The following is a 27,912-nucleotide window of genomic DNA, read 5'->3' on the forward strand; positions in this document are numbered from 1 at the left end:
TCTAGGACTTCTGACTGGGGAAAGCACTGAACGATTTCATGGGGACATTCAGCACAGCTGTTTTACTAAAATCTAATGACCCTGCTGTAGTCATTCAGGTCCTCAGTTAAGTTCTTGAACATGGCCCAGCCCACTGTCTCAAGGGAATCCTGTAACTATTCCTCTGCCTCCTGCAACCACCTCTTCATTGTCTGGAGCCATGCTCGTTTTGCTCTGTCTGTATGTAGGTAGCAGGAGTACAGACAAATGATCCGACTTGACAAAATCCGATCTCAGGAAGGAACGTTAGATACTCCTTATCGTAGTGTGGCAGTGGTCTCATAAATTGGGATCTCTGGTACAACAGATAATGTGTTGCTGATTATTGAGCAGGGTTTTCTTCAAGCAGGCCTGCTTAAAGTCACCAACTATAATTTGAAATGTGTCGGGATGGGCTGTTTCTTACTTATAGACAAATCGTGCAGTCTTGTGAGTGGTTGCTTATAATTGGCCTATGCTGTTACATAAACTGTGTTTAGGATCATGGTTGAGAACTCCTGAGGCAAAGAGAATGGTCTACATTTAATCGTTAATTGTTCTAAGTCAGGGGAACAAGAAGTCGACATACTCCCAACATCTGTGCACCAATGAGATTTGACTAAAAAGCACACATTGCTACCTTTTTCCTTAACAGAGTTCACGGTTCGATCCATTCTGAAAATCGTAAAACCTTCTGGTTGTATCACTGCATTCAGAGTATCCACACTTAACTAAGTTTCAGTGCAACAAACACTTGAGATCTGCCTCTGATACAGCAGCCTTACCCTGAGATCTTGGATTTTCCTGTGACTGCACATTCACCACAAGATGCTGAGCCTCATCTTTCTAAGCTTCAGCTTGGTTTGAATTCCACCTCTTCTACCACATTTTCGGCTGTGGCATTGACCCTTAACTGCTTTGTTCATGACTTCATGTAATTTCATAGCCTGTTGTTAAAAGGAAATTTAAATGCTGCAAATTGCAGCAAAAGGAATTCAAAAGGGGAATATTTAAGGAAAAATGGTTCAATTTTTTGTAGTCCACAGAGAGTAGCTGATATATGCCGGCACCATCTTGTTCCTGATGGCCACAAAACAAAGAAAACCGTGGAAGTCAGTTCAAAGAGAAACAGCAAACTCATCCCCTGCACAAAAAAAGAAAGGCAACACGATCATCAACCCAGCACAAAATGCAACAAAAACATCAGCTCCAAATCCCCTGCCCTGTACAAGGGAACACTTTTGTTTTTTTTGTTCTACAAACCCCATTTCCAGAAAAGATGGGATATTTTCCAAAATGCAATAAAAACAAAAATCTGTGATATGTTAATTCACGTGAACCCTTATTTAACTGACAAAAGTACAAAGAAAAGATTTTCAATAGTTTTACTGACCAACTTAATTGTATTTTGTAAATATACACAAATTTAGAATTTGATGGCTGCAACATACTCAACAAAAGTTGGGATAGAGTTAAAATAAGATTGAAAAGTGCACAGAATATTCAGGTAACACCGGTTTGGAAGACTCCACATTAAGCAGCTAATTGGTAACAAGTGAGGTATCATGACTGGGTATAAAAGTAGCGTCCATCAAAGGCTCAGTCTTTGCAAGCAAGGATGGGTCGTGGCTCACCCCTTTGTGCCAAAATTTGTTACAGAATTGTTAGTCAGTTCAAAAGGAACTTTTCCCAATGCAAGATTGCAGAGAATTTAGGTCTTTCAACATCTACAGTACATAATATTGTGAAAAGATTCGGAGAATTCAGAGACATCTCAGTGCGTAAAGGGCAAGGTCGGAAACCACTGTTCAATGCACGTGATCTTCGAGCCCTCAGGCGGCACTGCCTAAGAAACCGTCATGCTACTGTGACAATTATAGCCATCTGGGCTCGTGAGTACTTCGGAAAACCATTGTCACTTAACACAGTCCGTCGCTGCATCCAGAAATGCAACTTGAAACTGTATTACACAAGGAGGATGCCATACATCAACTCTATGCAGAAACGCCAGTGAGTTCTCTGGGCCTGAGCTCATCTCAGATGGACCGAAAAACTGGAACCGTGTGCTGTGGTCAGATGAGTCCACATTTCAGCTAGTTTTCAGAAAAAACAGGCGTTGAGTTCTCCGTGCCAAAGATGAAAACGACCATCCTGATTGTTATCAGCGAAAGGTGCAAAAGCCAGCATCTGTGATGGTATGGGGGTGCATCAGTGCCCACGGCATGGGTGAGTTGCATGTATGTGAAGGTACCATTGACTCTGAGGTGTATATTAGGATTTTAGAGAGACATATGTTGCCATCAAGGCGACGTCTCTTCCCGGGATGTCCATGCTTATTTCAGCAGGAGAATGCCAGACCACATTCTGCATGGGCTACAACAGCGTGGCTTTGTAGACACAGAGTGCGTGTGCTTGACTGGCCTGCTGCCAGTCCAGATCTATCTCCAATTAAAAATGTATGGCATATCATGAAGAGGAGAATTAGGCAACGGAGACCATGGACTGTTGAGCAGCTTAAGTCTTATGTCAAGCAAGAATGGACAAAATTTCCAATTGCAAATCTACTATAATTAGTATCCTCAGTTCCAAAACGATTAAAAAGTGTTATTAAAAGGAAAGGTGATGTAACACGATGGTAACCATGCCTCTGTCCCAACCTTTGAGTGTGTTGCAGCCATTGAATTCTAAATTTGTGTATATTTACAAAATACAATTAAGTTGGTCAGTAAAACTATTGAAAATCTTTTCTTTGTTCTTTTGTCAGTTAAATAAAGGTTCATGTGAATTAACATATCACAGATTTTTGTTTTTATTGTATTTTGGAAAATATCCCAACTTTTCTGGAAATGGGGTTTGTATATATTTACTGTGGCTTCTGTAATGTATTTTTATTTCTTGGCAATTTACACTTTTATCTAATGCTGTAATTTACCCAATCTTTTGGCTTGCTCTGCTTTTTGGCAACATGTTTAAGCATTTTTCATTTGAACTGTTACAATCTTAAACCCAACAATGACTGCTAAGAGGAGTTAATGCACCTAAGAAGTATATGTAAAATATGACTTTTTCGTATCTCGGAAGCTACTAGTTGGGTAGTAAAGGCAAACATTAATGATGAAAATTTCCACTGTCTTCATTGTGCTAGCACAGCCTTTGGTCAATTGAGGAAAAGGATATTGAAGATCAAGACCTAAGACTTCACACAAAACTCATGGTCAACTATCATATATGCTAGTGGTCGCCAACCCGTCGATTGCGATCGACTGGTCGATCTTTGAGACTTTCCCAATAGATCCTGAAAAAAATGAAAAATAAATACACAAATACTGTTGAGAGATTGCTTCCAGGTTGCAGGGTTTTAGTTCCGTTCTTTCTGCCTAGTGTGCATGCGTATAGCTCCCCCGCCACGTACTACATGGTGTACTTCAGTGGTCCCCAACCACCGGGCCGTGAGGAAACGATATGATTTGGCAATATGAAACGATATGAGTCAGTTGCACCTTTCCTCATTCCCTGTCATGACCACTGTTGAAATTGAACGCACGCGAGGTCATCAGTCACCTAAACGCAGTGATACCCTCACGCCAGGGATCACTGGTTGGCCTTGGGTAACTGGCCGCCTCATGTGGCTGGCGAGAAGTGCCGTTGCTACTGGCCTGGAGCACGGACATGGGCGCTGCCTCTAGACCTGTTTAACACACCGAATGTTCATGGGGAACCCAGTGCTAAAATATTCACAGACGACCTAATTCAGGCTCAGGGTTTCATAAATAGCAGAGCAGTTACCTCGCTGTGATCTACTGAAACAAGCTTTTCTCGGCCGACAGACTCTACAGTGGGGGGGCGGGCACGTGTTTTGTCGCACTCCTCGCTCGGTCGGTCTCTCTGGACTGCGACCGCTGCGGCCCTGGCACAGGGACCTCTGGCCCTTACCTTGTCCTCTTACCCCACCCATGACCAGCCGCACCTGGTCAAGGCGTCTGGTGGTGGGCGGGAGGGAGGCTGGCGTTCGGGCCCGGAGGCTGTCTAATGAGGCAATGAAGCCCTTAAAACTGCTTTGGTACCCTGAGTCCAAGCACCCTGCACTTAAAGACAAACCCACTGAGTTTTCAGTGGAAAAAACATGAGCAAGTGGGACAGAAGTTAAGTGCTGAGAGCCATGTAAACTAAATTGTGGAATAGACTGGACATCAGGAAAACTGCTTCGAGTATCACTGTATTCCAGTCGTGTTTAACACCCCCCCTCCCCCTGTCGGCCATTCTGCAAAAATATTGTCAATATTAAACCTGTCCGTGGTGCAGATAAGGGTGGTGACCCCTGGTGTACATACATTATTTCTACTTCTGAGTTAATGGCGGGGTTTTACTTCCGGTCTTTTCTGCCCGGTGCGCATGCATGTGACTAAACAATTTAGTAGGTCGATCTTGCCTTTTACTAAGGCCGAGGTAGGGGATCTTGGGCTTAAAAAGGTTGGTGACCACTAATATGTGCTTATAACACCTGGACTGTATACACTTCAAAACAGTGGGGAGCAGACTATCATTGTGGTTTTCTCTGCACAATCATCCCATACACTGGAAGGATGTGAATCAGTGTTGGCATTCTTCAGCACTGAGGCCTTAATTACACTCAGTTGGCTCCCTCTCACAGTCCATGTGGTTCACATTGCCTTACAGCAGATTTCTGAATAGACAATATGCAGAACTCTGTCATGAGAAGAGATGACCTTACAGACAGGAAAAGATTTGAGGATTTACTCAATGCCTCCTTGGAGAAATATAATATGCCCACTGACTCCCACAATCACTCATTGGTAAAAGAGTATTTGGGACAGTATTGAGAACCTCAAAGCAATTTGTTATGAGCATGCAGAACTGAACCTTTGCATAAGTCATAAAAGGAGTCCTGCATTTCACAAAATAGGCACTGTCTGTCCTCCCAGGTACCATCTGTGGAAGAGATTTGTGTTTCCCACATTGACCTTGCTAACCATTCCAGAGATTATTCAACCAGAAAGGAAGCAAGGCATTACCTGATGAGAGGAAGGAGATTTTTTTTTGCAAACAGCATTAATACCTTGCATGTTAGAGTCAGTGCTTACGTACTGCCCTACATTTTCATATTGTTATCAGATCTGCCATGGCTAGCTTGTGCCTTATACTTTTGTATATGCTTTAAATTTAAGATCATAGCTTTGAATTGAACAATAGTGTGTTCCATCTGAATGTAAAATTCTAATTATTATTTGTCTTCCCGAAGGCCCCTTAACTACATTAGCACAATACAAGTTTTTGTGCTGGATTTCTAGATCATCATACTGAAGAACTATCTTGTATACACTCTATGAATTTGTTCTCCATGCTGCTATTGCTAATTTAAATTGTCCAGACTATAAGACTCCTGTAATTATTTTATTACCCATGTTACTGTATGTGTCCTTGATTTCCTGATTTTTTTTTTATATATACCATGAACAACATTACCACTTCTGTTAAGGAATTCACAACTCCCACCAATGACTCCTACTTGCTGTTTCTTTGCCCTTAGCTGAATCCACTTAATTTTCCTTGCAAATATCCTTTCTTTATTGTGCCTTTTATCCCATGCTTTATTATTAGGGCAGTTTGTCCATTCAGTTTTGCCCTTTTCTTTTAAGTTAAATACGCATCAATACTTAATTTTCATCTGTGGGCACTTACACCGAGTACAATGGTATTCGATCATTTCCATTTATTTATATTTGTACCATCAGTTCTGTCTTGTTTTGAATGCTGTACACATTCTGATAAGAAGCCTTATGTTATTTTTGCTCCCCCCCCCCCCCAAAAACTTAGACTGCAATCTGATGTTTGTTTGCTCTGTCCCTACCTGACATAATTAATATTGCCATTTGGCTATTCTGCTCTATTGCCTTATCCTTCATCATTAGCTTGTTGAATTTTTTGACAGTTGAACTTCAGTTCCTCCCCTTTAGAGCATTTGTAATTTGTAACAGGAGTTTAATCCTAAATAAAGAGCAACAGAAGTGCTCAAGTAAAATATTTTGCTATAATTTATCAGTTGACATTGAATTTTTGAATGAATAGTGATGGTTGCATTTCTTTAAAATTTCAATTCTACTTACAGATTCAGTCGTATGATAAAATACAGGCCCGAGGATTGCCAGATGATATAGCTTCGCTTTTAAGTAAACTGGTAGTGGTGAAGTTGAATGGAGGACTTGGCACTAGCATGGGTTGCAAAGGGCCCAAAAGCCTGATTAGTGTACGTAATGAGAATACGTTCCTGGACCTCACAGTACTGCAGATAGAGGTAAGAACAAATTGTTCTGATCTAGAATGCGTTCAACTGTCATGTAATTTTGCTATTGACTTTTTCTAATTGGTGGAATGTTGTTGTATTGTACCTGGCCACATAAAATTGGTTTGGGCTTCTCTAATGAAAGCACAAGCTATACAGACTTGAACTGTTGCCGAAGTAGACAATACAGTTGATCATGGTATTGTGCATTCAGATAACAGTCAAGCTGGCTGCCTGGCTAGATACTGAAAGAATGATTGGTGCTCGAGTTCCTGTGAGAATGATGAATAACAGATAGAATTGCAAATACTGGAATCTAAAACTTAAAAACAGAAATACTGAAAGAACTTAGCCAATCAATCAGCATCTGTGGAAAAAATTATTTATTTAAATCATACATCTGTCCCACAGTGTGAGAGAATAAAAGATCTTGGCATTATGACTGTAGCAATGTACAAACATGAATTTAAAAGTCTAATGATTTGTAGAAAGAAGCTGTCCCATAGCCTGTTGGTCCTGACTTTAATGCTGCAATACCATTTGCCAGATGGAAGCAGCTGAAGTAGTTTAAGGTCGGGGTGACTGGTGTCTGTGAAGATCTTCCAGGCTTTCTTTGCGCACCTGCTGCTGTAAATGACCTCAATGGAGGGAAGTTCACATCCACAGATACGCTGGGCTATCCGTACCACTCTCTGCAGTGCCTAGTGCCCGAGGTTGGTGCGGTTCTCATACCAGGTGGTGATACAGCCAGTCAGGAGGCTCTCAGTGGTGCCCCTGCAGAAGGTTTTGAGGATTTGGGGGCTTGTGCTGAACCACATTAGTTGCCTGAGGTGGAAGAGACACTATTGTGCTTTTTTTGCTACACAGCTGGGTCTGTTTGGATCAGGGATCTTGCTCAGAACTTGGGCAAGAGTGGAGGGTTTGTAGTTTACAAAATGAAGCTGGGGGAGCAGTGAGGTAGAAAACAAAAGACTACATGGTGATAAGATCAGGTCATAAGCATGGGTACTGAAATCATTGTAGAAGCATTGCTAACCAGTGATCAGCTCTTGACTGCCTTCTGTATTCTAAATACTACTTAAAATATAAATAAAGGTTCAGTTTTCAGTTAAGTGTAAAATAACTATGGATAGTTGTTTTGGCATGAAGGGTCATTCAGGGGACCATATTCCTTCCTCTGATTCTGATGGCCTCCTTAATAGTTTTAGATCTCTGTTGCAACCCATTATGTAGGCACACCATTGGTGAATGAACCAGCTGCATAGGTTTTGTACATCAAATTTCTTTCCAAATGCCTCAACCTCATTATACCATTTTTCCTTCTATCCATTTTCCTTTTGCTGTGAATGTTCATCTCTAAATTGCCATCAGACATTTCTTCAAATTAAACTTCTGTTGATGTTATTGTCAGGCTGCATGTGCATTGAGCTCAGATCAGATTGTCAAATGTACCGTCTAGGGACATCTTTTTAAACTAACAATCATCTATTAACAGCATTGCCATTGACTGAGTTGGAAACAAGGTAGGGTTTTGCTAGGATCTCAGTTAATTGTAAGTAAACAATTAATTCATTCAGTATAAACTAAAGCTGTGAAATACATTTTTTGACTTGTGTGTGCAACTACTCCCAATGAAAATTATGTGATTTATCCAGAAAAAAAATGCCTCGAGTGACGGATGATATACGAATTACATTGTTGTGGTCACTAGGTTAGGGTGACTTTGTAATTACCTGACCATCTCCTAATCAGGCACTAGGCATAGTTAAACCATAAGAAATAAAAGCAGAATTAGGACATTTGGTCTGTTGGGTCTGCTCCACCACTCCATTGTAGCTTGTAGGGGGATTTATTATCCCCCAACCCCATTTTCCTGCCTTCTGTTTGTAACCTTTGGCACCCTGACTTAGCAAGAACCTGTCAACCTCCGCTTTAAATATACCCAATGACTTGGCCTCCACAGCTGTTTGTGGTAATGACTTCCACAGATTCATCACCTTCTGGCTAAAGGAATTCCTCCTCGACTCTGTTCTAAATGGACATCCCTCTATTCTGAGGCTGTGCCCTCTGGTCCAAGGCTCCCCCACTATAGGAAACTTCCTCTCTACATACACTCTATCTAGGCCTTTCAGTATTGAATATGGTTCAGTGAGATTTCCGCCCCCCCCCCCCCCCCATTCTGCTAAACTCTTGTGAGTGCAGTCCAGAGCTCCTTCCTGAAGAAGGGTCTCAGCCTGAAACATTGTTTACTCTTTTTGAAAGATGCTGCCTGACCTGCTGAGTTCCTCCAGCAGTTAGTGTGTGTTGACTTGGAATTCCAGCATCTGCAGACTTTCTCGTGTTTGTGGCCTATAATTTCTTTCACTGTCTCCCTCTCTTAAAGGGTAGAGGGACATTTGCAATTTTCCAGTCTTCTGGAACCATTCCAGAATCTAGTAATTCTTGAAAGATCACTACTAATGCCTCCATAATCTCTGCTGTTAATGTTAGCGTGCTGTAGAGATGCAAATATTCATTTTGTATTTGATCTCTGAAACCATATTGGAATATTGAGTCCGCATAAGAAAACATGTAGAATATTATTGTGAAATTTTTAAACCAGATGTGCTGGTGTTACTTAAAAACAGAATTCTGGTGAATAGCTTGAGTAATAATGTACAGTGCATGTTACATCAGTTATCATCAAAACTTCCCCCTTGTCATAGAATAAAATCTAAATTTATCTTTTTGTTAGCATTTGAATAGAACGTACAATGCAGATGTTCCCCTCGTCTTAATGAACTCATTCAACACTGATGAAGATACTAAGAAGATATTACAGAAATATAATCACTATGGAGTGAAGATTCATACCTTTAACCAAAGCAGGTAAAGAAATCTTTTCAGAATGAGAATCAGGTTTATTATCACTGGCATGTGACGTGAAATTTGTTAACTTAGCAGCAGCAGTTCAATGCAATACATAATCTAGCAGAGAGAAAAAAAATTAAAATAAAAACAAGTAAATCAATTACGTATATTGAATAGATTTTTAAAATGTGCAGAAACAGAAATACTGTATTTTTTTAAAAAATGAGGTAGTGTCCAAAGATTCAGTGTCCATTTCAGATCAGATGGCAGAGGGGAAGAAGCTGTTCCTGAATTGCTGAGTGTGTGCCTTCAGGCTTCTGCATCTCCTACCTGATAGTAATAGTGAGAAAAGAACATGCCCTGGGTGCTGAAGGTCCTTAATAATGGATGCTGCCTTTCTGAGACACCGTTCCCCAAAGTTGTCCTTAGTACTTTGTAGGCTAGTACCCAAGATGGAGCTGACTAGATTTACAAACTTCAGCTTCTTTTGGTCCTGTGTAGTAGCCCCTCCATACCAGATAGTGATGCAGCCTGTCAGAATGCTCTCCACGGTACAACTAGAAATTTTTGAGTGTATTTGTTGACGTGCAAAATCTCTTCAAACTCCTAATAAAGTATAGCTGCTGTTTTGCTTTCTTTATAACTACATCAATATGTTGGGACCAGGTTAGATCCTCAGAGATCTTGACACCCAGGAACTTGAAGCTGCTCACTATCTCCACTTCTGATCCCTCTGAGGATCGGTATGTGTTCCTTCGTCTTACCCTTCCTGAAGTCCACAATCCGCTCTTTTGTCTAACTGATGTTGAGTGCCAGCTTTTTGCTGCAGCACCACTCCACTAGTTGGCATCATCTCACTCCTGTACGCCTCTTGTCACCACCTGAGGTTCTACCAACAATGGTGGTATCGTCAGCAAATTTATAGATGGTATTTCAGCTATGCCTAGCCACACAGTTATGTGTATATAGAGAGTAGAGCAGTAGGCTAAGCACACACCCTTGAGGTGCACCGGCATTGATCGTCAGTGAGGAGGATATGTTGTCATCAGTCTGCACAGATTGTGGTCGAAGATCTAATTGCAGAGGGAGATACAGAGAATCAGGTTCTGCAACTTCTCAATCTGGATTGTGGGAATGATGGCATTAAATGCTGAGCTGTAGTCGATAAACAGCATCCTGACATAGGTGTTTGTGTTGTCCAGGTGGTCTGAAACCGTGTGGAGAGCCATTGAGATTGCATCTGCTGTTGACTTATTGTAGCGATAGGCAAATTGCAGTGGGTCCAGGTCCTTGTTAAGGCAGGAGTTCAGTCTGGCCATGACCAACCTCTCAAGACATTTCATCACTGTAGATGTGAGTGCTACCGGGCGATAGTCATTAAGGCAGCCCACATTATTCTTCTTAGGCACTGGTATAATTGTTGCATTTTTGAAGCAAGTGGGAACTTCTGCCCGCAGCAGTGAGAGGTTGAAAGTGTCTTTGAATACTCCTGCTAGTTGTTTGGCAGAGGTTTTCAGGTACGCCATCAGGACCTTCCACCTTGTGAGGGTTCACTCTCTTTAAAGACGGTCTTAACATTGGCCTTTGAGATAGTGATCTAGGCTGCCTTGTGAATTTAGTAACTCAGTTTGATCTGATTACAGTCTCAGCTGTTTTTAAGTGTGTCTGTTGATCACCCATTTAACACTGGTACTTTCAATGAGTATTTGGAAGCAGCATTAATCCATTGCCAATAGCAACCTGGCTATGACTGCTCTAATGAAACCTCTTTATACTTATAAGTGCATTAACCATCAGGTTTTTCCTGTTAAGGAGGTACATCATTTTAAATGCAATTGCAAATGAATTGTTGAACTATGATTCATTTTTCCATAAATTTAGCAGATATACTTCCTATTTCAGAAGAAGAATTGCATAATTTCTGGTTAAATTAATGTTTTACAGACAATGGTGTGCTACAAGTCTTTGGTCAAAGTGTATTTTGCAGCCTGGCAATATAATAGTTTTGCCAGCAGTGAATGACACTTCCTGTTTATTGATGGTAGTTCAGTAATGCAATATAGCTTTGATTCCTAGCTAATAAATACATGCACCATTTAAATTTTACAGCATCAACTACCAGGTCTAGCATAAATGGTCCTACTGTTTTGTAAACTGCTAATTTTCTTAGTTTGTTTGCTCAGCCAATAATGTCTATTGCTGCCCTGCAGCCAAGACAAAGAATAAATGAAAGGACAGTATCACCTGTTTATTATGTTTGACCTTTAACAATTTCTAGGTTTCAAATGAAAGTAGATTTCACAACAAGGGAAAGCTTTACCTGAAATCTAAGTACAGCCAGTCCCCGGGTTATGAAAGAGATCCATTCCTAAGTCTGTCTTTAAGTCAGATTTATACATAAGTTGGAACAGGTTAGCCTATCCTTCGATGCCTTATTCCCTGGTGCACTTTTCCTCTTTCGAAATGTAGGTCCTTTCAGGCATAAGCCAGTCTCATTTAAATCAGATATTTGGTCTGGCAAATAACCTCCCTCAATAATTTTTTCAACATTTCAGGAAGATCACTCGCAGCACTTACATCGGCACTTGCTGCTTCACCTTGCACTTTAATATTATGTAAATTTGCCCTCACTTTGAAATAATTGAACCAACCCCTACTCGCAACAAATTCTTCATCACAGAGTGAAATAAACACGAGATGGGAATTATCAATCCATAATGTTAACTCGTGAAACAGGAACACTGCGGATTCAGCAGCAACCGTAGGCAGTGGGTCCTGAGCTCCCCCAGGTCCTAAAGTCCACCTGCACTGAGACAGGTTAAATGGGACACACTCACAGTGATAATGGCATCATGATTCGACTTAAAATGGCAGACGGCATTTTCCTTCCTCGAGCTGATGAACTTTTAATAGGCTTTATGGCAGGCCATTCGTAAGTAAGAGTTGTTCCTAAGCTGGACGTTCGTAACTCGGGGACTGCCTGTAGAATTGAAATAAACTACTTTTGAAAGATGAGTTGTCTTGATTTTTATCCACTACAGCAAAAGAGAATGGTTTCGAGTTCAATGTTTCAACAACATAGAATACTAAAAACATTTATGTGATGGTTTTACGAATTTCTTAATTTTAGACCAATTGTTGTTGATTGTCAGAATAGGCTGTATTACTATGATCTTCCATTACTCTATTAGATCTAGATAGAAAATTTGTTTTTAGTAAAATCTCCCAATTTTTTTAATTGTTCCTCAGGTACCCACGGATTAATAGAGAATCGTTGCTTCCTGTAGCTAAAGAAATACCTAGTTCTGGGTCTAATGCAGAGGCCTGGTATCCACCAGGTCATGGAGACATTTATGCCAGCTTCTACAACTCGGGTCTATTGGAAATGTTTCTCCAACAGGGGAAAGAATATATTTTTGTATCCAATATTGATAATCTTGGAGCAACTGTCGATCTGTACATTCTCCATCATCTTTTGAATCCACCAAATGGAAGGAAGTGTGAATTTGTTATGGAAGTAACTGACAAGACTAGAGCAGATGTTAAGGTAATTAATTTGTTTTAGATTCAAATATCAAACATCACAAATTTTAAGCATTTTAAATATAAAATATATAATTTATGATTTGCATGTTGGAATATGCAGCAAGAAATGAAGCAAAGCACAGAACACGGATAAAATCCCATTATATGCTGTTCCCATATTCAGATACTTATTGGCTAATCTCAGTGCTGTGGACTGCAAAGTAAAATTTTGAGCTCAAATGCTTAAAAAAAAGCTTCAAAACATTGAAAGCACATCTAAATGTTTTGTGACTGCAGGATTGCTTGATGTTGTACATGTACATATGTGTGAGCACAGCACATTTTCTGGTATTAATTTGACACATTTGGATTTAATCTTACTTGTCAGAAACTATTGGTTAATGTTGTTGAGACTTGTGACAAACTCTAATAGTGTTGAGACACAAGAGACTGCAGAACTGGAATCTTGCACCTGGAGGAGCTCACTAGGTCAGAGCATCATCAAATCATGTTGAAATGGTTACTGACTTCCCAGATTTTTAACTCCATAAACCAGTGATTCACATTTGTATTTTTCTTGTAGAGCTTATTTATTTTTTGGGCTCCGGGTGATGCTGCAAGGCCAGCATTTATTACTTATTTAAAATTGTCATTGGAGGTGAGAATCCTTTCCAAGGGTAGCAACACACACAAAATGCTGGAGGAACTCAGCAGGCCAGGCAGTATCTATGGAAAAGAGTACAATCGATGTTTTGGACCGAGGTCCTGTTGAAGGGTCATAGCCCAAAATGTCAGCTATACTCTTTTCCATGGATGCTGCCTGGCCTGCTTGAGTTCCTCCAGCACTTTGTGTGTGTTGCTTGGATTTCCAGCATCTGTAGAATTTCTGTTGTTTGTGATTGGATTTCCAAGAATAGACCCAGTAATGGTAGACCTGTGATAAATTTCTAAGGCAGGCAGGTGTTACTTTTGTTTTTGATTGTAGAGGTTAAAGATCTGATCTTAGTATCAGTGTATTTTGTGCTTGAGATATAATACAACCATTGCTCTGGTGGTGTAGGAAATGAATGTTTACGATGATTGATGGGGCTCTAATCAAAAGGACTGTTTTGTACTGAATGGTGGTGTTTCCTGAGAGCTGTTGGAGCCACACTCATTCAAGCAAGTAGAGTGATTTTGAACTGTGCTTTGTAGCTACTGCTATCTATAGTGGGGGTGGGGGGGGAGGGGAGGGGGAGACATTCGCTGTAGATATCTAGGCTCTGATCCCTGGTATTCGTCTGTCTGGTCCAGATGAATTTCTGGTCCCAATAGTTGGTGAAGGAAGTTGTAATTTTCTCACATGCATCCCCTCTGTACTTCTCTTAGATTTCTCCAGGAGGTCTTGCAGTTCTTTTGAAGTATATCCACTTTCTGGCTTCCCGAAATATGGGATCTTGAGTCCATGAAATTACTGAGGGGCAAAGGCGGTCCAATATTTGTGAAGTGAAAAATAAAGAAATTCTCCAAAGGCCTTGGTGCATGAAAAATGCATGCTTACAGACGTTTATACTGTGTCATTACTAAGAACAGAAATGACCTTATTAGAAATTGGGTAGACCAACTCTTTGAACAAATGCGATTCTACCTGGAAGGACTCTGAAAAGTCATACTTTAGGAAACTGGTAAAATGTTACTGAGATAGTAGTGCAACTCAGTCAAAGCATATGTAAAAATAACATATAAAGAAAAATTGCATAAAATAGATCCCGTCAGCTTTTTTTTTTAGTAAATATAGTGTCATTAACTGAATCTAATGCTAAGCAATTTAGTATTTTAAGGGATCAATCTCATCAGTTTTCCAACAATAACTTAACTACACATGATTTAAATGAGGAACTATATCATCTATAAATTTCAGGAACTTGTAATCAGTTGAAGACAAAATAAGGAAAGAGCAGTCAAAAGTGACTCTGGCTTGAAATATTAAAGGAAATTTTCAGTTGTAGGCTTTAAAAATGACATGACTTGCTTTAACACTGCATTAATAAATAAATACTCTATTTTTGGATAAATTTCCCTAGAAAATCAATAGCATAAGACTGAAATAACATTTTCCATTGATTTTGGATATCAATTTTTTCTGGAACGAAATGCCATAATGTGTGTTTCTAAGTTTCACTTGGAAATCCAGGTCTGAATCAACCCTGTGCTCCTGATGTATTTCCTACTTCAGTCGTGCATGGTTTTTTTCCAGTTCATTTTGTTGTCCTGCAGTGACTATTATTGGACAGTTTGGATTTTCCAGAGCATTTCTAGATTAGGAACTCTCAGGTAAATCCTGTACTTGCCTTCAATTCTTATAACTCCTTGCATTGCAATAACTTTAGTTAATTTCTTTTCCCTCCCACTCCTAAGCATGCATTAAAATCTTGCATTGGAGCAAGTGGCACAAAAGTGAAGTATTATTTTAAAATGGCATTTTTTTTCTTGAGCAATGTTTCAAAAGTCCAATAATGAATTTTTATTTCCATGTACATATTCAGTATTCTGCTTATTAGTCATAAGGAATTATCCTTGAAGTAATACTTGGCTTTTCCAGATAAGTAGGAATACTTGTATGCCATTGTGATCATTTTAGTTCATATTCGAATTCTATGCATTGAGTGTGACTCACAGAATTACTTCCTCTTTGTTATTCTGTAAAAGGTGGAAATAACAACTTGAATTGTTTGCTTATTTTCACATTTGATTCTCATGAAGCCATTGCTCTTCAGGGTGGTACCCTTATTCAATATGATGGAAAGCTGAGACTACTGGAGATAGCTCAGGTACCAAAAGCGCATGTCGATGAGTTTAAATCTGTCACTAAGTTCAAGATCTTCAACACCAATAACTTGTGGATTTCTTTGGCTGCAATTGAAAGGCTACAAAAACAAAATGGCATTGACATGGAAATCATTTTAAACCCAAAGGTAATCTAATTTATTAAATATCAGATGTTTTAAAACAAAAGCTTGCATTTGTAACAGATATTACTTACTAGACTTGTCTCAAAATGCATCAGAAGAATTACTGTTTATAGTCACAGAATATTGTAGCCAATTTGTGTAATACAGTATCCCAGAAACAACACTAAATACTTATCATTTTATTGTTCTGATTAATGTATTATCTTTGAAATAAATGATCATGATAGTATTAAATGTTTCTCCTTCCTTTTAGCTGTGCTATGATTATTAGATACTAGACCACAAGACATAGGAGCAGGATTACGCTATTTGGACCATCGTCTGTTCCACCATTCAATCATGGCCAATTAAGAACCTATCAAACACTGCCTTAAACAACCAATAACCTGGCCTCCACAGCTGCCTGTGGTAACACATTACACAAGTTCACCACCCTCTGGCTTAAGAAATGTCTCCACATCTGTTTTAAATGGACACCCCTCTATCCTGAGGCTGTGCCCTCTTGCCCTATACTCTCCCACCATGGGAAACATCCTTTCCACATCTACTCTGTCAAGGCCTTAACATTTGAAAGATTTCAATGAGATCATCTGTCATCCTTCTAAATTCCAGTGAGTACAGACCCAGAGCTATCAGACGGTCCACATATGATTACCCTTTCATTTCTGGAATCATCCTTGTGAACCTCCACTGCACCCTCTCTAATGCCAGCACATCTTTTCTGATATGAGGAGCCCAAAACTGTCCATAATACTCGAGGTGAGGTCTCACCAGTGCCTTATAAAGCCTCAGCATTACATCCCTGCTCTTGTATTCTAGACCCCTTGAAATGAATGCTAACATTGCATTTGCCTTCCTCACCACTGACTCAACCAGCACGTTAACCTTTAGGGTGCTCTGCACAAGGACTCCCAAGTCCCTTTGCATTTCAGATTATCTCCTTGTTGAAAATAGTCTGCACATTTATTTCTACTACCAAAGTGCATGACCATGCACTTGCCAATGTTGTATTTCACTTGCCACTTTCTTGCCCATTCTCTTAATCTGTCCAAGTCCTGTTTCCTCCACCAATCTTCGTATTATCTACAAACTTGGCAACAAAGCCAACTATTCCATCATCTAAATCATCGATATACAGCATAAAAGGAAGTGGTCCCAACACCAACCACTGAGGAACACCACTAATCACAGGCAGCCAACCAGGAAAGGATCCTTTTATTCCCACCTGCTGCCTCCTACCAATCAGCCAATGCTCTAACCATGCCAGTAACTTTCCTATAATTCCATGGGCACTTAACTTGGTAAGCAGCCTCATTTGTGGCACCTTGTCAAAGGCCTTCTAAAAGTTCAAATATACAACATGCACTGCATTCCTTTTATCTATCCTACTTGTAATCTCCTCAGAGAATTCCAACAGGTTCGTCAGGCAAGACTTTCCCTTAAGGAAACCATGCTGACTTTGTCTTATCTCGTCTTGTGTCATCAAGTACTCCGTAACCTCATCCTAACATTTGATCAACATCTTCCCAACCTTCCCAAGAGAGCACCTTCTCTCTTGTAATAGTAACTTCCCCCACCTTTCTTCCCTCATGCTCTTCCAACACTGGCACACTGATGGTGTCTTTCACACAGTGAAGACTGATGCAAAAATACTCATTTAGTTCATCTGCCATCTCCTTGTCCTCCATTATTATTTCTCCAGCCTCGTTTTCTAGTGGTCCTTTTTTTTTTACATACTTCAAAAAGCTTTTACTTTCCATTTTGATATTATTTGCTAGCTTGCTTTCATATTTCATCTTTTCCCTCATAATGATTCTTATAGTTGCTGTCTGTAGGTTTTTAAAAGCTTCCCAATCCTGTTTCTGTTGATTTTTTTCTATGTTGTATGCCCTCTCATTTGCTTTTACATTAGCTTTGACTTGTCAGTGACAGTTGTACTATTTTGCCATTTGAGTATTTCTTCACTTTTGGAATACATCTGTCCTGCACATTTCTCATTTTTCCTAGAAACTGACATTTTTGCTGCTGTACTGTCATCCCCGCCAGCATCTTCTTCCAATTTATGTTGGCCAACTCTTCTCATACTACTGAACTTCCTTTCAGTGAAATACAGCTACATAAATTTTACTTTCTCCCTGTCAAATTTCAAATTGAGCTCAATCACATTGTGATCACTGCCTGCTAAGGGTTCACTTATGTGGCTGGAGTGGGTCACGGATAACAATGTTTTCCACAAAATGCTACCCTTCACATCCCCTAAGTAGATGAAATGAAATGAAATGAAAATCCAAACAATGTAATTAAAGTCTAGGTTTCTCTATCTGGCATATCATTTCATCAGTTAAGTATATATGAATGTCTTCCAATTTACTAGTTTTTGGTTTAGAATATCCAGCATTTTTCAGTGTGTGTCTAGAAATTCACGTCAGTACATTTTAGAGTAATGTGTTTGAATAGGTTAGAATTGAATTGAATTGACTAGGTTGGTTGGTAACACACCGTTGCCTTGGTGTTGGAAAATTATACTTTGAAGTCCCATACTAGGATTTGCACTTCTGAGCTGATATTTAGTACAGTACTGAGTGATTGCTGCATTGTTAGAAATATCTTTCGATGAAATGCTTAATCGAGGTATGAGTAAATGATTTGTGAGAAAGCAGATCACTTCTGTCAGCATTGCAACCTGTACATTAATGATTAGGAACATTGGAAGGTAGAATAACTTCTATAACAAGTGGTGTATATGGGATATAGCTGTATACAAATGGAAATTTAACACCGAATACACTGAGAAGAATTGATTAGTTGTGAAGCACTTCAGGATGATTAGCCTGCATGAAATATGCATTGTGGCTGGTTTCATTCTTATAACACAATGTAAAAATTTGAATGTTAAATCTGAATCTAGATTAGATTGTGAGAGTAGAAATCACAAACATGAAGTTCACAATCTCTGTGCATGAGAACTAGTGTGGGTTTTGTTTAATCTGTGTTTGCAGGAAAAAATTGGAACTAGCAGGATTTTCCTGATTATTTTTTGATAATGCATCTACTTAGGGAAGATGTGAAATGTGGGTGTTAGCATTAACTCATGTACTCATTGCTTTTAAGGAAATGTTTTTAAAATTTAAGTAAACACTTATTTTCTCAACAATGACTCGGGTGGCATTATTTTTAATTATTCTGTATTGTCCAACTACATTTTGTTAGTTGGGGGAGGAATCTGTAGATCAAAACTAGAAATTATTTTCACCTCTTGCAGCCCTTTGACACGTAACCATATCGTCTGTTATCAACTGAAATGCAGCAGCCTATTTCTGATTTTTTTTTCTTACCTCCTGCAGCCAGAGAATCTCTAAAATATCCCCTTGAACACTCCTACACCATCGCTTCTGACAATCCCTAACACATTGCTGAGCAAAGTCAGGTTCCAGGTGTACACTGAAAATAAACTTAACCTACTTTTCCCCACGGCCTCTCTCGTGCTGCTTGGTCAGTATTCAGTTCAGCATAACCTGCATTTCCTTCAGATGGACATCAGAACCAAAGCCACTACCTTTGCTGTATCGCATCACACTTCCATCACTATCTTGGGAGAACTAGATTGTGATCTCAGCATTGTATCTGACCCCAAGCTGGGTATCAAATATTAATGGGTTAGTAAGTTTGCAGAAGACAAAGGTTGGTTTGTGGATATTGTAGATTTCAGTGATGCAGAGCTGGGCTGAGAAGTGGCTGATGGAGTTTCAATCTGTAAATGTGTGAAATGATACACTTTGGAAGATTGAATTTGAAAGTAGTGTCAGAGATAATGGAAAAAATCTTAGCCATGTAGAAGAACAGAAGGATCTTGGGGTCCATGTCCACAAATCCCTCAAAGCAGTCGTGCACGTTGATAGGGCAGTGAAGGTATTTAGTATGTTGGCTTTAATTAGTTAGGGGATTGAGTTCAATCTGCAAGTTAATATTGCAGCTCTATAAAACTCTGGTTAGACCACACTTGGAATATTGTGTTCACTTCATAGGAAGGATGTGAAGGTTTTAGGGATGGTGCAGAGGAGATTTACCAGGATGCTGCCTGGATTAGAATGCATGTCTTGCAAGGATAGGCAAGTAAAGTAGGGCTTTTCTCTTTGGAGTAAAGGAGAATGACAGGTGGCTTAATATAAGTGTGTATGATGGTAAGAGGGATTGATAATTTTTTTTTACACAGAATGGGTGTGTGGAACAGGTTAACATGGGTGGTGGTAGAGGCAGACACAAGGGCATTGAAGAGATTCTTAAGTACACACATGGTTGAAAGAAAAATGGAGGAGGGGTTAGATTGATTTTGGAATAGGTTAAAAGGTTGGCATGATATTATGGTCTGAAGGGCCTGTACTGTACTGTGTTATACTATTGTTTTATATCCTGTCCATCACATACATATCCTTGTTATCAAAAATAGTACTACTGTGAAATCACTTGCCCCTGAACGACTTATCCATTGTTTTGTTATCTCCAGAGCTGCTTATTTCAATACTTTTCTGGCCTTGTCCCTTTTGGCTCATGTTCTCACTCTTAGAAGGTTCCTTTGCCCCACACTTGCTCTTGGAGCTACATTTGCCTCTACTTAAGCAAAATTTAAATTTCAGAGTTGTCAACTGGGTTTTCAAATCACTATCTTTGTGTCCTCCTGCACTAATACCTACCACTATTCTTCCAGTTCTGGCCTCCTAGATAAACTTCATTCCCTTTGAAATATCATTGACAACCTTGCTTTCAGCCTGTCCAGGAGAATGCCATCTCTTTTCTGCTTACAAGCCCTTTTTTGGCCAGTCTTTTTAATTACCGGTACCCATTTATATATTCTCTTCCTGCATCTTGACAGAGTTTTTAAATGTCTAGTTAGACCCTTAAGTCCTGTTGTCATTTGCTTTCATTTCACTGCATGTAAATGCACATTTGCTATTTTTTCTAACAGATATTGGATGATGGTCTAAATGTGATTCAGCTTGAGACAGCTGTAGGTGCAGCCATTAAGTGCTTTGAAAATGCATTGGGTGTCAATGTGCCACGTAGTCGCTTCTTGCCTGTCAAGACCACATCTGATCTAATGTTGGTGATGTCCAACCTTTACAGTCTTAATGCTGGATCTTTGACAATGAGTGACAAAAGAGAGTTCCGAACTGTGCCTCTGGTTAAACTTGGGAGTTCCTTTACTAAGGTAATGAACTGAGGAGATGCCAGTAAAAGTATTGTTCATTTGTTAAACACTGAACTATCCATTCTTGAATGGTTGTAAGCTATACTTTGTAGGCTTAATATTTTTCTTTCTCAAATTGAATGAAACGTGACCTGTTTTTTACCCAGAGAAGGAAGAAAAATAGAAAATAAATTGAAATATACTGTGCCATAATTGGATGGGTAAGTTTATAAAAAAATACTTAATAGTTAAGTCATCAAATTTGGAGCCTGTTTGATATTCCAGGGATCTACCTCTACAGACTTGTTCATTCTGCAGCAAAAGCATGTCTCACTTCAGTGCCCTGCACCGAGGATGCATATTTTGTGATTTAAGGAGTATTCTTGTCGATCTGCCTCTCTATCAGAGGACTTTAGGTTCAGACCCAGGGAATAATTGTCAAACACAGTTTACTTAAAAATACATACTGTTCATTAGCAAGCTTGCATTGCTCAGTTGACAAAACAGAGTCCCTGCTCATAGAGCCTGGGAAAGTCCACTATCAAGTGAGCCCCAAGTATTGTTAAACATACGTTATTATATACATACTGAAGGTTGCTCGGCATCTTGATAAAGGTACACAGAGCAGTTTTCTCATGCAACAAACACTCTTCTATTCTTACATTATTCTCACAGTTAGCAGATTAGTTATTGTGCAACATTATTAGCCAAGCTACAAAAAAGTCAGTTAGGTTTAGCCCTTTTACTTCTACATATAATTCCTCATTCTCATGTATAAAATTAAACATAACTGCAGAAATACCTGATGCAGTGCATTGGGCATGAACCTGATTCAGTTTGCTATTAAGAAATGGGAACAAGTGCAGCAATGATCTTCAAATCAAAAGGGTATTTAGTGGCAAGTACGTCTTTCTTGTTAGTATCTAACATTGCTAACAGTTCCGACTTTTGAATTGATGAGGTTAGGAATTCAAGACACTCACACCAATTCATGATGACTTTTAAGATGTATACAGTCTAATAAGAGCCACAGTTGGAAAGTAGATATTCAAGAACACTAACTTAGAGAAGCAAGTTTAAAGAATGATGGTCAGGATAAGGTAGAGAGATGTTAATAGCTTAGAAATTCAGCATTAGTACCAGTTTGATAGAAGCTAAGAAAAACACGGGCTAGAAAACACTGTAGACCTACATTAGTGATGCACAAACTAAATCAAGAAATGTATAAACATGTTCATGAGGAATGGAGACAAAAGTAAGTTTAATCTGCATATTGAATGGAGAGACTGAATTAGTTGTAATGGCAAAGACAAATTCATGGAGTGCATCAGAATTGGTAATATAATCTCATTGTGAAGAACCAAGTTAGAAATGACTTTTTTACTTTACACTGCTATAAAAATAACTCAATTAACCTGTTGGTTGAGGATGTTTCCAGGAAAGAGCAGTGACTTAAAAAAATTATGTATGATTGGTACAATTTCAGGTCTGCCTGCAATGTGGATCTTTAATCTACAGTATTAGAAGGTATGATAGTAAATTAGCAAGGGAAAATATTACTGAATTATTACATGCAAATTAGTTGTAAACTATTCTTTATGGCAAAAAAAAAGTGAAGTGGTCCATACATGGCTAACAAATAACAGTCAAAGGTAAAGGCTAAAAGTACAGCAGTGAAATCTAAGGATTGGGGAAAAATTTAGTATTTTTGGTATAAAACTAGGAAATATATGGGAAAACGGAAATATGAAAATAATCTACCAGGCGTGTTTAAAAAGGAAAAGATTTAGCTTGTGTTCACTTTTTTGTAGATAGATTGATAAGTAATAACGGAGAATGAAGAAATTGCAATAAATTAAATTATCTGTCTTCGTAATAGATGTCAAAGAAAACCACCTGGTCATAGAGAACAATAGAACGAGACAATGAGCTGAAAGAAATTAAGAACAAATTAGAGGGAAAAATGAATGTAATGGGACTGAAAATCAAATTCAAACCTGATTAGCTGTTTTGAAAGAATTGTCAGTGACAGTTATCTTTCAAAATTCCATAGATTCTCAAAAATGGAATCAAATCTACCAAGTGGTAGCTGGTCACTTAAACAATAGAATTAAATGTTGATATGGGATTATTAAGTAGCTTGTGCTTGACAAATAAGCTTTCTGATGTTACAGCATTGCTAAAACATGAATATCTAGCTGCAGACTGCCTCACATGATTGGTAATAATTAACTTCATCAGGAAAGAGTATAACCCCAGAATGCACAGGAATTATCAAATTATATGGAATATGCTGGCTGCATTTCTCAGGTCTATCTTCATTTAACAGTGAGGAAGGAAAGTTAATATTGATACTTAAAAACCCAAGATCCTGTTTTGTTTGTGAAGTCAAAATTTATGTTTCTCATCTAACAAAGCATTGTTTAAAGATGATAGCAGCTAAAGTGGTTAAGATGAAACAGTATTTTATATCTAAAATTGAATTAATAGTAGGCTTGTTAGGTATAGAGTACAGCAAGTGGATATAACTAGCTTTTAAAACAGTGGCCAAATAGAGAAGTACTAAAATACTAAAGTTTAAATTGATGAGAAGTTTATCTTTCCTTATTAGGTACAAGATTACTTGACCAGGTTGGAGAGTATACCAGATATAATTGAATTGGATCATCTTACTGTCTCAGGAGATGTTACTTTTGGAAAGCATGTTGTATTAAAGGTTAGTGAAAACCATGTTATTTAGTGTGCATAGTGTTTGTTTTTTCCTAAATTGCAATTCTGTATGCCCAATTTTCACATGACTACTAACTGTATTTTTAAAAATGTTTTTTCAAAATATTGCCTGTGTTCAAATGAAAACTGAACATTTAGCTACAGCCAAACTGAACCTTTTTCCTTGCCAATTTGAGTTTCTGAAAGTGCTCCAACTTGACTATGAATGAGTTCATTTATGGTTCAAAAATATTTCAATTAAATTCTTGTAGGAAAAGATACAAGTTCTTGCCAAGTGTATCAGCATAAAACAGAGGTTTGTACACTTCTGGTATCAAATCAGAATCTTGTCTAAGCTAATTAGTAAATCACACCCATTATTGAAAATGTTTTTTAATTTCAGATATAATTTTCAAGTCCATTTAGTAATCATGTAAAGATGTTTTTATATTGTGTCTTTTACAACTCAAGCATTATAAAATGCTTTACAGTCTTTGAAGAAATTCATACTATTAATTCGTGTTTTTTTAAACAAAAGGCAATGAAATAGTAAACAAATAATCAGTAGTATTAGCTGGAACACCAAGAGAGAACTCTTGCAATGTGACTAATACAACAGGATGTTTTAGATCCTCCTGAGGGTAAATGGACCTTAATTTATATCATGTAAAATGTATTCTTTCTGCTCCATGCACAAATAAAAGTTATCAAATAACATGGAATGTCTTGGATTGAGTATTTCCCTGTATCATAAGTATATTCTCATCATTTAATCCACATCTAAATGCTGTGTTGGTAGGCTAACTGGCTACTACAATTTATCCCTCTGTGTTGTTAATGATAGAAAATCAGAGGGGATTTGATGGGTGTGTAAGAGCATAAATTGCAGGGGTACAATAAAAAGGAGAATGGGACTAAGGGGTTGCTCCCTTGGAACCAGCTTGCACTCAATGGTTAATGACCTCATAGTTACAAGACATACCCATATGTCCACTACATTTGTTCATTAAACTTCCATATCAGTAATTGGTATTCAGTAAATTGTTAAATGTTTGTTTTATGATGTAATTAAAATGCATTTTTAAAATATCACATGCCTCAGTCTGAACAGGAAATTATTTCTCTTTTTAGGGAACAGTCATCATTATTGCAAATCATGGAGACAGGATTGACATACCTCCAGGTGCCATATTGGAAAATAAGATTGTTTCAGGCAATTTGAGAATCTTGGATCATTAGAAAGATGACTCTGAACAGCTGAAATAAACTACTTAAATTGTTTTATGTGATTAGTCACACAAAAATGCCAATCAGAGTTATGTGCATCTGGTGAGTGTGTAATAGCTTTGAGTGTGAAAATGTTGTTCTTCTGGGCAGCTCTTTGCAAACTTGCTTGCCATTTTAAAACTACCTGTTACAGTCTTGTATTTTAAATTGTATAACAACAGCCTGGTAGTAATTGTATATAAGTATCAAAAATGTGACCCTAATTTTCCCATTAAAACCAGCTTTAAAATAAAGGCCACTTACCATAGTGGAGCCAAATTGCAGTTTTCCATTCAGAGCTTGTATTTACATTGTTAGTAAAATGTAATAAAGTGCACTTTGAAAATTGTTTATTGTTGTGTGCAGTTTTGTAGTAGTACATAGATTTCTCTTCCTTACCTCCACACACCCTACCAGAGGAGCACCATTCTTCCCACATGCTTGGGCTGAAGGGGTGAAAGGGAGAAATTTAGAAAAGTTTCAGATTACCACAGTGAAATTATAGTTGCTCTCAGTTCATACTGAAAGGAACTACTGCAGAATTGAAAGCTGCAATTAATGGAGAATCAAAATGTTCCTATAATAGTTATTAGAGCACCATCCTGAGACAGAGAAGCAGTTTAAGCGACAGGTTACTATCGATGCAATGCTCCTCAGACAGGATGAAGAGGTCAATACTCCCCAATGCCATTAGGCTTTACAATTCTACCGCCAGGACTTAAGAACTTTTAAAAAGCTATTATTAATGCTTTTTGAGATGGTGATTTAGATGCATATCACATTTTTTTTACTGAGTTAAGTATTGTATGTAATTAGTTTTGCTACAACAAGTGTATGGGACATTGGAAAAAAGTTGAATTTCCCCATGGGGATGAATAAAGTATCTATCTATCTATCTAGAGGTTTAATTTTAAAATTGTTTCACTGGTTGGAATGTAAAAACAGCCATGTTTTAGGGATTATTTCAGAGGAGGAAGAGGAGCATATATTCCACTTAAGCATGAATAAGCACCTATAAAGAAAAACACCTTATCCTCTGAACACAACTTCAAATGTCCCATCATTGAAAAGTTCCTACAATCAATGGACTCATTATCAAGGACTGTTCCTCTCATATTATCGATATTGTTTCATAGTTTGTTGTCTACACACTGGTAGAATGGCCTAGTTGAACAGACTTTCATTGTTTCTGTTGTAGTTACTACTGCTTAGATTTGTTGAGTATGCCCACAAGAAAATGAATCTCATGGTTGTATATGGTGACATATCTACTTTGATAATACAATTTACTTTGTGGAACGTACAACACACAAAATGCTGTTGCTGCAGTTTTGAACTTCTGCATTTTCTTACCTATTTAATGGAGGATAAACACAAACCAGAGCCCAAGTCTACAGCTGCTCAAGGCTTCACTCTTCTTGGCAGTAAAAGTATGAAATTAGTGTGTTAAAGCACTCTGTTTATATCAGCAGTGTCAGTGAGTTTATAAACAAGATAATTAATGGTTTTAAAAATAAACTTATCCATAGCTGAAAAATGAGCCAAGTTGCTTAATTGAATAGGAGGAAGTCCACCTGTAAAGGTAAATGCACAGAGATTACACCAGATATTTAAGCAGACTTGGAATTATGTTACTAGCTCTTGGGGTGGATTGCAAAGAACTGTTAATATTTTGGAAAGCAACCTTTAGCCGATTAAGTGCTGTTCAAACAATTCTCCAATTAGATCACCAGAAGTCTGAAACACCAAAAATATAAACTGTAAATAATAAACAATCTTACTTTTATTTTTACATTTTATTTCAATTAAAAACAAGGATTGGAGAGAGATTACTATTAGATATCAATCCTCAGCAAGCTCAGTTTTAAATTAATTATAATAGCAGCACAGAAGGGAGACAAGTTGGTGTTCAGTGCCACCAGTGTGGAATTAGGCACAATAAATATGGACTTCACTCCTGGCAGCACAAACTAATTTTTTGCACTGCATGATAAATAAACTTAGGCACTTGACTGTATTGTGGACAGCCACCATTAACTCTGTTTACGGATGGCACGAAGTTCCACAAAATGATGAAAAATAATTTCAAATTTATCACCACTTCATTTACAAGTACAGATTGAAAATAAACTAATCAGCTAATGTTTTCCTTGAAACCCAGTGAGGCATTTTAAGCACCAAAGAACTTCCCTAAACATCTATTTCAGAAATGAAAACTGGAATATGCCAAATGCAAAACAAGAAAGTTGTTAAGCTGCTGCATCTAAAAAAAGGGAACTCATTACAAATATATTGTTGCTGTCTTCTATTGTTTACCAAAGGTGCACTGAGGATATACAACTGAAAATAACCCCAAAACACTTGAAATTTTTAAAGCTTTGCTTGAACAACAACTGGGCTATGGGAAAACTGTACATCTTATATGCAACCACCACTCCGAAAGATTATTTAAAATTCATCATAGAAAGGTCTGTAAAAAAATAAAGTTCCTAGATTATTAATAGTCTCCCACCCCATGGATAAACAAAACCATTTTTGAATTATTAATGTAACATGAATTTACAACTGTTTAAAAGCTATAAACTGTATCATCATTAACATTTTTGTTTAAAATAGTGTTATGATTGCACAAGTTTTAACATACAAATAATCAGATGCAAAGCATCATTTAGTGCTACATACAGTCTTCCAGGAAAGCCAGAGCTCACATACAGTACTGCTTTTGGTCCACAGACATTAGAACCTACTTTGAAAATGAAGGACCTACTTTAAAAAATGAAGAACACTCAACTGAGCAGCTGCCCACAGAAGAACATTTTCTGCAAATCATGCCCCAGTTTGGTCTGAGAGGTGCTTCTCCAGTGGAGAACAGTCATTTGATTATTGGGACAGTGAAGGTTGAGGATCATCAAAATAAAATCGCAACATGCAGAGGTGATCTTCAGAATGTCACCTTTTCTGCTCCCATATTTCTGTCACGTTAATGTCCAAACTCTCAAGGCCTTTTAGTGCTTGAATGTTTCCAGTGTAGAAAGCTAAATCTGATGTAACAAGCCTGCAGATAAAATAGATTGTCCAATTAGTCTTAGCCATAATTTCTCCATGTA

At 38.2% G+C, this 27,912-nt stretch overlaps 2 protein-coding genes across 7 annotated transcripts in view; one reads left to right on the top strand and one right to left on the bottom strand.

The window, feature by feature from the left end:
• Positions 1–25,154, top strand: part of ugp2b (UDP-glucose pyrophosphorylase 2b) — a 62,212-nt gene extending 37,058 nt beyond the window's left edge. For both annotated transcript variants that reach the window (XM_073051213.1, XM_073051212.1), the window contains exons 4-10: positions 6,146–6,331; positions 9,054–9,187; positions 12,419–12,716; positions 15,451–15,648; positions 20,609–20,851; positions 23,442–23,546; positions 24,671–25,154. In XM_073051213.1, coding sequence (XP_072907314.1) covers positions 6,146–6,331; positions 9,054–9,187; positions 12,419–12,716; positions 15,451–15,648; positions 20,609–20,851; positions 23,442–23,546; positions 24,671–24,778 — 1,272 coding nt within the window. In that variant the 3' untranslated portion in view covers positions 24,779–25,154. The remainder of the gene's footprint in view (positions 1–6,145; positions 6,332–9,053; positions 9,188–12,418; positions 12,717–15,450; positions 15,649–20,608; positions 20,852–23,441; positions 23,547–24,670) is intronic.
• A 1,416-nt stretch (positions 25,155–26,570) lies between these two features.
• The window catches only part of vps54 (VPS54 subunit of GARP complex), a 99,031-nt gene continuing 97,689 nt past the window's right edge, over positions 26,571–27,912 (bottom strand). For all 5 annotated transcript variants that reach the window (XM_073051208.1, XM_073051209.1, XM_073051205.1 and 2 more), the window contains one exon: positions 26,571–27,860. In XM_073051208.1, the coding sequence (XP_072907309.1) occupies positions 27,755–27,860 (106 nt within the window). In that variant the 3' untranslated portion in view covers positions 26,571–27,754. The remainder of the gene's footprint in view (positions 27,861–27,912) is intronic.

Source organism: Hemitrygon akajei, chromosome 7, assembly GCF_048418815.1.
Source record: "Hemitrygon akajei chromosome 7, sHemAka1.3, whole genome shotgun sequence".
NCBI classification, from domain to species: Eukaryota; Metazoa; Chordata; class Chondrichthyes; order Myliobatiformes; family Dasyatidae; genus Hemitrygon; species Hemitrygon akajei.